The following is a 12,319-nucleotide window of genomic DNA, read 5'->3' as shown; positions in this document are numbered from 1 at the left end:
GTTCTTAAATCTTTCCATGATCTGCTTACATATCTGTTTCCTCTATTTCCCTAATGTTCTGCTTGATCCTGTTCTGAAGAAGGGTCAGTGCACATGCTGACCTATTGCTCAGGTTCCCAACCCTCCCGCCGCAATAGTTTAACCTCTCCCAAGTGACAACAGCAAACCTCTCTGCAAGAATATTGATGTTCAGCTGATATCCAGTTTGGGTGCAACCTGTCCTCCTCATAGAGGTCCTTCTAACTTGAGAGAGATACGAATGATCCACATAGGTGAAGAACGCTCACTCCACTCCCTACCCCAGCTCTTTAGCCATACATTCAACTGATCTCACTTACATGACTGAAATGATTCTTAAGGCTAAAATTGAAAGCCAAATATTTGGTTTTAGACTTTTAAAAGTCACTAATGACTGTAACCAAAGATATCATTTTACATTGATGCTAGAGTGTGTCTTTTAAGTTCAATGGAGAGAAAAAGATCCAAGGTTTTGATTGTAGAGTCAGGGGAATGTATCAAAGTGGATGCTGTTTGCAATTGTCAGTGCAGACCAAATGGCCTCCTGTACTGTGCTGTTTAATATTCTGTAAAATGGCTTCATATGGAGAAAGAGGAAGGCAACATAGACAATGATGTATTCCTTCTGCTTCTAGTTTCTGATTCATAACAGACATGTTTACAAACAGACACTTTGTCTTGGCTGCGGTTTGTACGTGATACTGGGGCATGAAATAACACTAAGCTTTCAATAATATTGAAACAAGTTGTCTTTATAATATCAAAAAATTTATTTCTATATATAGGTATGAAGTAGATGATACATCATTCTCTGTTCCTGCTGCAGCCGAAGTTAATGACCTCAGTAAAGTCATCAATAAACTACTAGAAGCAAAACATGGTGAGTTAGTGCCATTGTGAGTTTGAGACTACCAGACAGTTGATCCAGTGGATATTTGCCAACTGGTACTTGTTGCAATCAGCCAGGTTGTGATACAAAATCTTTCTGTTTCATGAAATAAATCTTTTGGAGCTCGTTCTGTACAGGTTCAAGTCTAACCCAAGTCCGTCATTTATGGGTTCTCATGATGAGATTCTTGGACCTGGGTCCACAGCACTGTCGGTATAATGGCAGTCTCTGCAGTGCTGATACCTGAAAGATTGACATTGATTCAGTAGCTAGTCTCTAATGTTAGCACTGTGTGCAGGAAACTTTATGCTGTATTTTGCCTCATCAGAACTAACTGATTCGCTGATTTTCAAAAGCAGTATGTAGAAACTGTTCATATTTCCATCACATTGTGTCTGGTCTTCAGTCCTCAAGCATCAGTGTGCTTGACCCCAGTTTCAGAGCTAGGAAGCAAATGTAATTTATGAGCAGTAATCTAAATGTTCCGTGATTTATTTAGGTTAGGGGAGGAGGATGCACAGTCTGTGTCTTTTTTAGTGTGCTCTATACAGTGAAATGATTGAGAGATTGACATGTTCTTTTTTGTTCTTATAGCTAATCACAAACATGCAGACTTTGACTTCCTCATTAAGGGCCAGTTTTTACGACTGGCACTGGGTAAACATATGGAACTGGAAAACATTTCAACGGTAAGTCACCATAAGCCAGTTTTGTTGGAAATTTAAGCATCACACTCAATCTCTTGGGCTGGGCGAATACAATGTTGTTTTAAGTTCACAAGTGAGGTTTTGTTTTTATGAAAAAAGCAGAAAAACTGTAGTTGGTTAGTGTCCAATTTGAAGAAAACCGTTGATGTTTTTGTTTTGTCCCACATTAGGAAGAAGTGGTTGAGATTGAATATATAGAACGGTACAATGCCCCTCAACCAGAAGAGTGCTTGTTTCATGATGATTGGGTCAGTGCAGTAGAGGCACAGGGAGAATGGTAAGAAGAGTATTGGTCATTTTACATTAAGACCCTTGAAAATTGAAACTTGGGCTGGGAAATGTGCTGCTGAATATTTAAATAGCATTGTTGTAAACATTGAGATCCCATGATTGCTCATTTGTCACCGGGGTTTAAAACATTGTAGAACAGCTTGGTTAATAGTCATTCTATTTCAAACCTTTTAATGTTTCTACTGAGGTTCAGTGTGGTTCGAACAATGGTCTTTGATATAATTGATTCATCAGTCTTAAGACAATAGACTTATGTATCAGCTACAATAGAGAAACTCACCTTTTATAATAGTAGCAGAAGACTGTACCATTTAGTTTAAATCCTATTGGTTGGAAGTTATCCAGAATTGAAATAATGTCCTTTGTTGATGATTCCCCACCTTTTGCTTGCCCCTTTTTCCATTGCTGCATTCTAGAAAATCCTAGACTCTATTCCTTAAAAGGATACCATGTATGTGAGTGTTTGAGATGAGAGGCGTAACCTGTTTTGTTTCTTTTTAGCATGACCAACTAATGCCATGATGCATGTCAACACCATTCAATATTTCATTGTATGCTTACAGGCCACTGAATTTATCAGGCCAAAAAAAACCAGAAAATGTTGTAAATACTGGCAGGTTTGACAGCATGTGTGGAGAGAGAAACTGAGATGTTAACTCTTTTTCTCTTTCCATAGATACTGTCAGACCTGGGCATTTTCAACATTTTCTGTTTTATTTCAGATGTCAGAATCTGCAGTACTTTACTGTTATACATTTGTCAGACACACCTGTTTGAAAATAGTGTCCTTTTAGAATACTGTCAAAGTCTATGGGGGCCAAGTCACAGAATACGTTCAAGAAAGAGAGAAATTTTAAAGGCATTAAGGAGTATGGGGAGAAAACACAAATATGGCACTGAGATAGAGTATCAGCCTTGATCATATAGAATAGCGGAACAGACCTGAGGGGCTAAATAGTTTACTGTTCTTAGCTTCTTTCATCAGCTCTGTTCAGTTTTGAGTTATATAGTAACACTCAAAAATTGATGTTTATTTTATACTTTTTAGGATTCTCACAGGATCATATGATAAAGTTGCTCACATTTGGACCTTAGATGGTCAACCACTCGTGGCCCTTCCTGGACACACAGAAGTAGTCAAAGATGTAGCATGGATCAAGAAAGGTGAATGCTTAGACCTAAGTCAAAATAGCCACAGCCACACTTTGGCCATGAGGTGTATTTTTAAGGATTCCAGATCTGCAACTTGTGAAGTTTACTGTATTTTCTGAAATTCTGCAGTCTTATGTTTGTGTGCTGAGAGTCTTGTGTGGCAGTAATGAATATTGAGGCGCAGATGAAAAGGTGTTATTGTTTGACTGAACTACTGGTTGTTGGCTAATGATCATTTTGTCAATTCTGCCTGATTTGGCAATTTTTTTTTGTTTAACAGACTATAATCTTGCAGTTAACCACTTGATTGTATCTATCTGTCATTCATGCATAATCTTGGGTGATATTTGATATAATTTATCAAATGTATTATCACTTTTGTATTGGAGTTTGATTTGTGCTTATAATTATACTAAAATAGCTACTTTCATTGCCTTGTAAAATTGACAACAACCTCTGCATCCACTTGAGATTAAATGTGTGAATTCAGAAGTTGCTGTCAGTGATTCCTGGCTGTACCACTTGGTGTGTTGTGAAAGCTTTGTGAAAGGAAATTGGTTAGAAACCATTGAATTGATGTGATCTTTAATTTTAATTCTGCTATTTTTGTTGAATAAACACAAAGTTACGTCTTGTTAAGTCATATGTAACTCTACTTCACAGCACGCTAAGTAATTACATGGAATAATGACTTGTATTTAAACTAATTTTGTATTTGTGCAAAGTAACATTTCTCAATTCAATGATAAAAATTCCATACCTTTTCCAATTTTAAATTGATACTTCAGGTTTCAACATAATCTCCATTTATGTATCAATCCTTATTTTTAAACTCCTGTAAAGTTATAAAACAGGAATGATAGAATGTACTTATTACTTTCTGATTTGTCGTCTGTGAGTATGCTTCATATTAATCGACTATTTAGCTTGCTTAATGGCAGTTAATGATTAAAGTTTTAACTTCCTTTGAGGTCAGCAGCGAGCTTTGTTGAAGACCATAAATAAGCAATTATGAAGCACATAACTGTATATCAAGAAATGGCCTCAGTAGATTGTTAGAGTAAAAAAGATCAACAGGAATCTTTGTTTTAATTGTTTAAATTTTAATGTAATTTAAAATACAGTTAAAGCAAAGCATTCTGAGATTAGGACTATCTATTTCCTCTCCACATTAGTGTGTGGCTGATAATTTAGTTAAATTACATTATTTTTAGGCACAGTAATATTCCTTCTCTGCTTGCTTAGTTTTACCTTCATAGTTGAAACTTTATTGCTGGAACAGCACAGCAGGTCAGGCAGCATCCAGGGAACAGGAGATTCGACATTTCGGGCACAGGCCCTTCTTCAGGAAAGTTTTACCTTCATGTTCACTCAAGCCTTGATAAAATATGTTTGTGCTTTCATAATCAGTGTATTTGGTCAATAAATGTGATGTCTGGCTTTACTTAACTAAACTCTGTTTTTTTTTATTAGTTGGTCTGTGCAACTTGCTGCTTAGTGCCTCTCAAGACCAGACTATTATCTTGTGGGAATGGAACTCAGAAAAGAATAAAGTAAGAGCGTTACACTCCTGTCGAGGACATGCTGCAAGTGTAGAGTCAATTGCTGTGGACAATACGAAAACTAAAGTGAGTTCCATAATTGTGAGATCTTAGTTGTTTGCATAAATGACTTTAGTACTTTATCTCAATTTGTGAGCAGCATTTTTATCTGAAAGTAGTTTATATAATTCTGCTCAGTTACCATCAAAACCCAGCAGATAGGAAGCAGCAAATAAGTCAGAAAAGGATGTGTACATTGTAAATTTTGAAGCTGCAAATCCAACATATAGGAGAAAAGATATTTAGCTGTTCTTGCTGTGGTGAATGCTTGCTCCGGTGACTGGATATTAGGTGCACCACTACTAAAATCCTTCCCATAATGAGCACAGTATCACCAACAAAAAAGCAGAAGCATAATTGGAAAAAGTAATCATACTCTGATGAACAAGTAAAGCATCATTATATTTAAGTTAAAACAAGGGAATTTCCTGTGAATATTCATTGATGGATAATATAATTGGAATTGCAATATTATATAATTCCTGACTACTAAAGGACGAGATCATCCTTGGGCCACCATTACTGTGCAGTAATTTGATCATGCTAACTGGATAACTATCACTGACTTAGCATTATCAAAAGTGCTTTAATAGGTAGTAGTAGAGAACATATTATCAGTTCCCAAACTCTCATCTGTCTTTTCTACCTTACTTGAATCGTTCCAAGGAGTTTACATTCCTGAAACAGTTTTTTTTAAAAAAAGTCAAAAATGATGCCTTCTGTGACAATGGTTTGGACATGCCAGTGTTAGACTGGGGTGTACAAAGTTAAAAATCACACAACACCAGGTTATAGTCCAGGTTTATGTGGAAGCACTAGCTTTTGGAGAACTGCTGCTTCATCAGACAGCCACCTGATGAAGGAGCAGCATGCCGAAAGCTAATCCTTCCAAATAAACCTGTTGGACTATAACCTGGTGTTGTGTGATAGTTAATTCTGTGATGATGACAGTATGTCCTTACTCCTACTCCTTCACCAGCCTGTAATCAGGATAGTTCAGCACAGAGGGGACCTGCATGGCCTTTTCATGTCTGCTCTTCCTGAAAACAATCCATCTTCCTCACTCACCACTTTTGTTCCTATCTCCTGGTAATTATGTTTTATTATCTATTTATCCGACTTCCTTTTGAGTATGCATCGATCAGTTTATCAAGGTAGTGCATTAAAAATCCTCTCCACTTATTGTGCGAGTCATTTTTTTTAAATGTTGTATCTGTTTCTTTTACCAGTTATCTTAAATCTATAATCTCTTGTTAGCACACTCTAAACCACTGAAAATCATTTATTATTATTTACACTCTTTTTAGATCCTTAAGACTGAGATGAGAAATTTCATAATTGTGAAATACTGATAATACCCAGAGCACTGGATACTTTGTCTTCGATTATTTTCAAGACTTGAATTTGATCGTAAAAGGTCCTGTGATGCAGTGAGATCCCTGCCTTTAGCTAGAAGCTTCAAATTTGAGTCCCACTCTAGTACTTGATAGCCAAATAGATTGAGTGTAAGATTGTAGGTCCTTCCAACGTAGATCAATGGCTCTTCATCAGCCATCTGCAGAAGGCAATAATAAACCACTGCAGCAGATGAAGATTGGACAAACACAGAAATTCATGTTACCAACTCGCTTTCAGGGCATGGTACCTGAAGAGAGAGAAGGGTGGGCCTTTAGAAAGTAGAGGAATAGGTAGAAATGTGAAGATAAGACAGAGATCAGATGTGATTTTTTTAAAATGAGGGAACAGTCTCAAGTGGTATTATGACTTCCTTCTGTTTCCATTTTCTTTATTTTTGTTAAAATATCTGGTACACGGCAATCAACTCAGTTTAACAAGTAATGAAAATTTGCCAATGGCAACATGGATTTAATCTTGAAAAGATGGACATACTAACAGTCACTACAATTAAAGAATTCAAGAAAACTTAGATCAAACACACTTTTTTTGTAAATTGTTACAAGATATACCATGGTAATGGTACAGCCAATTACATAGATGATTGATGATTACATACAGTCAGAGCTGGGGAAAAAAAAGAGGAAGAGATTTGTACACAGGTGAGGTTTGTTTAGTGAGATTAGTGATTTTGATTGTAAAGCATTGATGCCAACAGTTAATAGTGTTAAACAAAAGCAGTCTATTGTCAGATCTTTAACCATTTTCAAACAAGTTCCAAGGGAATACTTTAATATAGAAATGAAATTTATTTCTGTATCCAATATATATTAGCACTTAAACATCTTTTATAGATTAAAAGTGCTGAAGTACTTCTCCCCATAAAGCAGCCCTAATGTATGTAAATTGACAACTTGGTATCATTAAAAGATGCGAGGAGCACATGTTGGAAGATTCACAATTTTTACAACATTTTTACATCAGATAATTAGACAAAGTCATAAAGGTTTATATTACATATCTGCTTATACCTTTTGTTGAGCTTGTCAAACTTTGCCTTGGTTTTAACCAGCTTGATAGGCTTTTACCCAGTCTCTGGGCCTGTCATCCAGTAGCTGTTGAGGGTCTACCATCTGGTAGATGGACAACTCATGGTTATCAGTCCTTTCTGTATAACTGATCTTGAGCTGCCATCCCTTATCCTCACATTCCAGACAGCACACCTTGTTGATGTCGACAGACAAGATATTCTTTTGTTTATTCTTGAATCTGTGTGATCTGGGTGTGGTTCAGAGGTGCTTGGGCAACAAGAACTGAAACAGTTCACATGCTGACAATACTTAGGACCTTTGCTTTTCTTGAAATGTCTGTTAAAGATTTAGGCTTAGGTGTATAGGGCACAATTATTAAAAAAATTTGTAAATAACTTATAAGTATTCTAAGTTGTGAGGATAGTGATTGACTTCATGAGAAGTATGAAATGATACATTTTGTGAGGGAGGGGAGGCAATAAAATCTCAAGAGAATGAAAGAACAGGGGACTTGGTTTTGGTATAATAGATTTGCACAGAGATATTTGAGAATGGTTGCGTGGGCAGCACGGTGGCACAATGGTTAGCACTGCTGCCTCACAGCGCCAGAGACCTGGGTTCATTTCCCGCCTCAGACGACTCTCTGTGTGGAGTTTGCACATTCTCCCCATGACTGCATGGGTTTCCTCTGGGTGCTCCGGTTTCCTCCCACAATCCAAAAATGTGCAGGTTAGGTGGATTGGCCATGCTAAATTGCCCCTAGTGTTAGGTGAAGGGCTAAATGTAGGGGAATAGGTCTGGGTGGGTTGCGCTTCGGTGGGTCGGTGTGGACTTGTTGGGTCAAAGGGCCTGTTTCCCGACTGTAAATAATCTAAAAATGTATGGGATTGTGGACATTTTGAATAGGGACAAAATGAAAAAAAAAAGTAATTTCTGATTAATGTTTTTAATATCCTAGTTCAGCTTAATTCTTGGTGCCACAATTTAAAAAAGGATGTGAAGGCATAACAGAGAAGGTGAAGAAAAGGTTGAGTGTTGTTTCAGAGATGATGGATTTCAGTCAAGTGGATAGTTTGGAGAAGCTGGGATTTTGTCTTCACCTAAAGGAAGGTTGAATGAAGATTTGATAGTGGTGTTCAAAATCATTAGCTAGCTTGTGAGAGCAAATGGAAGATATCTCTTTCCATTGGTGGGAGGATTGAGAACCTGAGAGAACAGTTTTAAGGAAATTGGCAACAGAAGCAATGGCAAGATAAGATAAAATGTGATATGTGATCAGTTTTAGGAGTTGAAATGCATTGTCTGATAAAAGCAAATTCAGTTATGCTTTTTAAAAGGGAATTAGATAAGAAGGATAGGTGGAAAAGCTGAGTTAGAGAAAGAGCCATTGTGGAGACAGTGGTTTCCTTCTGTAACCATTCTTGGCTTTCCCCTACAAATAGTTGGTAATTACCTTGTTAATTAATCCATCCCTTTTTCCAACGCTGATCACACCATCCTTTTCTACTGCTGGTGCTGTTCAGATTGATCTGATGTTCTTAGAATTTCCATTGCTTCATGTCCTGTACTGTCACCTCCAGGTGTAACTCCTCTTCCTCATCTGCATAGTGCTGCTTAACAGCATTATCTATATCTATGGGATAATGAAACCCAACTTTACGTCTACTATGTCTGTTGAATCCTTTATTGCCTATTTGCAAATCTTTGAAAGATAATATGAATTAACTCACGTACCTTTCCAAGTTATCACTATCCAGTCAATCGAGTCATATTCGAATACAGCCAATGTGGTAGGAGGTTCAGTTTTTAAATAGAGTTTAATGTCATGTCATGTCCTAATAATTCAGCCAAAATTCCAAACCTGGTAAGAAGTGAATACCTGTCCAATACGGGCAGAGTGCTGACTTGTACAAAAGCTCTGACTTCTCAGTGCTCAGGTATCCTGGGCAGTTTGAATTCCCAAAGGAGAGTTTGACTGGAGCTTTGCCTTCAAGTTCTTGTCCACTGTCTTCTGTTCTGAGCTTCCAGCTCTTTCTTACAGCTTGCAAGCCAGTGCTTCCCAAACCAGATGAAAGGTTATGACCTGAAATGTCGACTTCCTGTTGGTCTGGGCTGCTTGACCTGCTGGATTTCTTCCAGCTCCACTCTTTATCCACTCTGACTCTCCGGCATCTGCAGTCTTCACTATCTTCAACTTCCCAAACCCTTTGCCTAGCATGATTTTGTGTAACCCCACAGTGAGAATTATGGGGGTTCAGTGCTGAATGTAAAATAACTTACCAGAATTCATTTCTTATATTTTTGTGGAAACAAATTTTTAAAAAAATATTTTTCACTGCTACATATCGAGCAGTATTTCACATACTTTATTTTAGTTTACTTCAAAAACTATTGCCCCATTTAACTGAATGTTCCTCTCGTAATAAAGGCTAGCGTTCCATTAACTGCTTTAATTAGTTGCTGTACCTGCAAGCTAATACTCTCAGATTTACATGCTAGATCATCCAGATTTCATTGCATTGCATTTATTAATTTGAACAAAGTTGTTTCGATCAATAAATCATGAGGCTCTATGGATTCTGCTTCAAAGATTTAGATGTCCAAGAAACCTGATTACAATTATGCATTTGATTCATGATAATATGACTGCAACTCTTCTGAGAGATTTGAAATAGAGGCCTTAGAAATCTGGATCCTCGTCAAGCAAAGCTGAGTATTAGCCTTTGTACTATTTACAACCTATTTATCAGTTGCTACTCACCTCACCAAGTATCAGTTGCCTTCTGGTGTCAATATTAAGCACAGTCTAGATGGAAAACCCTGTAACCGTAATGCCAAAACTGAAATTACTACCATAGATATACATGATCAACAGTTTGGGGAGAACTGAAATGTCATTGTCCACTCTGTAGCAGGTTTGCAAACTGCTTGCAATCTTTTTAATTCAGCCCATTGTCAAAAGTTAACCAAACAAAATTCATACCTTCACACCTGAGATATTCCTGGATGCATGCTCACTACATATTGGGTAAACTCACTTCTGTGATAATTGTAATTAATTTAATATAAGTTAGTTTGCTTGCTGGGAGCTGAGATTTTAGCTTCCAAATAATTTATTTTTAAATTCACTCTGTACAGACATGTTAATCAGTAAGATCTTGGATCTACATTAAACAGGAGTTTCTAATTTTTCTTCTTGGGACAACTTGTCAGAAAGTAATTTTTTTTTAATGTGTGTTTTTACAAAATTGGGACTTGTAAGGGGGGGGGAATTAACTTTTTTTTAATAGACTGAAAGTAATAAACAGTTAATTTTCAAGTTGGCAGGTCTAAATAGGGGAGTGCCACAAGGATCAGTACTTAGACCATAGCTATTTACAGTCTAACATTAGTGACGTGGAGGAAGCATTATATGTTCAAGCTTGCTGATGATACAAGGCTAAAGGGGAAAGGGAGAATTATCCTCTTAGCAAGAATAAAAATGCAGAATATAAATAATGATTTTTTTCAAAAGTTGACAGTCAGTCAAGATTGTCAGTCATAATGAATGCCTCAGAAGATTTGAAAGCCTTATGGCCTACTGATTTATTTCACATATTTTTCCACAGAATCAGGTTAGTGTTGGTCATTGGCAGTGATATTTCATCAGTTCCATAAATCTGAAACAAAAACAGAAATTGCTGGAGAAAGGCAGCAGATCTAGTAGCATCTGTGAAAGGAAAGCAATCTCCATGTTTTGGGTCACTGCTCGAGTTTCTCTGGCAATTTCTGTTTTTGTTTCAGATTTGCAGCATCTGCAGTTATTGATTTTATTTCTCTATAAATCACTGTTTATACCTCAGCTGGAGTATTGTTTGCCATTTTGGGCAGCACATTTAGGAAGAGTCAATAAGTGTAGCACTGGAAAAGCACAGCAGTTAAGACAGCATCCGAGGAGCAGGAGAGTCGATGTTTTGGGCATAAGCCCTTCATCAGGAGTGTGTGTTTGGTTGGGTGGGGGGGGGAGGTGCTGGTGGTGGTGAGCAAAAGGGACTAAGGGATAAATAGGATGGGTGTGAGAGATAAATAGGGTGGGGGTGGAATTGTGGGAAGGCGATAAGTGGATGTAGGATGGGGGGTAACTGTGATAGGTCAATGGTGAGGGTGGAGCGGATAGGTGGGAAGGAAGATGGACAGGTTGGCCAGTTCAAGAGGGCAGTGCCAAGTTGGAGGATTGTATCTGGGATGCGGTGGAGGGAGGGGAAATTTGGGAACTAGTGAAATCGGCGTTGATGCAGTGTGGTTGGATGTTCCCAAAGCGTTCTTTCTCCAGTCGTCAGGTGCTTTTGATTTGGCGGGGGAGGCAGCCCAGGACTTGGATGTCCTTGGTGGACTTGAAGTGGTCAGGCACAGGGCGGTGGGATTGTTGGATGCATATGTCCCAGAGATGTTCCCTGAAACGTTCAGTGAGTTGATGTTCAGAACCCTGGAGAGAATGGAATGAAGGCTTATTGCAATGATAACCAAAGATCAAGGAATTCAGTTATCTGGAGAGTTGAAGAAGCTGGGATTATTTCTTTGGAGTAGAGAAACTTGAGAGGAAATTTGAAAGAGATATTTGTATTACAAGGGTTTTTGATAGAGGAACTATTTCCTCTGAGAAATTAGTTGGTCACCAAAGATTGTAGATTTAAAATAATTGGCAAAAGAGATAAAGAAGATATGGAAAATTTCTTCGTACACTGTTCTTTTGGAAAAAAAACACTCCTTATGGGCTGAATGGTCTCCTGAAAATGTTTAAACTTGTCATGTTTATTTTGAAAACGTAGATATTTTGAAAATCTACATGTATAACCAACATATTTTCTGCTTAGTTTTGCAGTGGTTCATGGGACAAGATGATAAAGATATGGTCAGCAGGTAATGTAAAATATTGTCGCAAAATCTTATATCCAAAATCGAGCTCTGAACTGCCATTTATTTTATTTTGTTAATTCACCCTTGATTACTTGCAAGTTCCAAATTGTCATCAACGGTTTATCTTAAAACTCTCAGCTTCCATTATTAGCCAGGGTCAAATGTCAGGTTTGCTTCAATGTTTTTGTTTTTTCTTGTGGAATTTATATTTATAATCTCATTATTTGTCTCCATAATTAATTTTAGGCACCTTAAGTGCCAGGCAGTTGTGCAATTTCAATACAATTGCATCCATCTGATTCGTTAGACTCAAGATGTTCTGGCAGCATGTAGATTTAC

The 12,319-nt window shown here is 37.5% G+C and overlaps 1 protein-coding gene across 2 annotated transcripts in view; it reads left to right on the top strand.

Moving 5' to 3' along the window:
* Nucleotides 1-12,319, top strand: part of wdr12 (WD repeat domain 12) — a 33,505-nt gene that overhangs the window by 5,865 nt on the left and 15,321 nt on the right. Inside the window, exons 2-7 of one of the 2 annotated variants that reach the window (XM_043693058.2) lie at nucleotides 804-898; nucleotides 1,502-1,596; nucleotides 1,785-1,891; nucleotides 2,954-3,069; nucleotides 4,531-4,685; nucleotides 11,938-11,983. In XM_043693058.2, the coding sequence (XP_043548993.1) occupies nucleotides 804-898; nucleotides 1,502-1,596; nucleotides 1,785-1,891; nucleotides 2,954-3,069; nucleotides 4,531-4,685; nucleotides 11,938-11,983 (614 nt within the window). Of the gene's footprint in view, nucleotides 1-803; nucleotides 899-1,501; nucleotides 1,597-1,784; nucleotides 1,892-2,953; nucleotides 3,070-4,530; nucleotides 4,686-11,937; nucleotides 11,984-12,319 lie in introns of those variants that run through there. The other variant, XM_087988745.1, reaches the window with a different exon arrangement.

Source organism: Chiloscyllium plagiosum, unplaced genomic scaffold (genome assembly GCF_037043375.1).
Source record: "Chiloscyllium plagiosum isolate Xiang-an unplaced genomic scaffold, Cpla_swu_hap1 HiC_scaffold_7, whole genome shotgun sequence".
Classification (NCBI taxonomy): domain Eukaryota; kingdom Metazoa; phylum Chordata; class Chondrichthyes; order Orectolobiformes; family Hemiscylliidae; genus Chiloscyllium; species Chiloscyllium plagiosum.
This window is presented reverse-complemented; position numbering and strand designations above follow the sequence as displayed.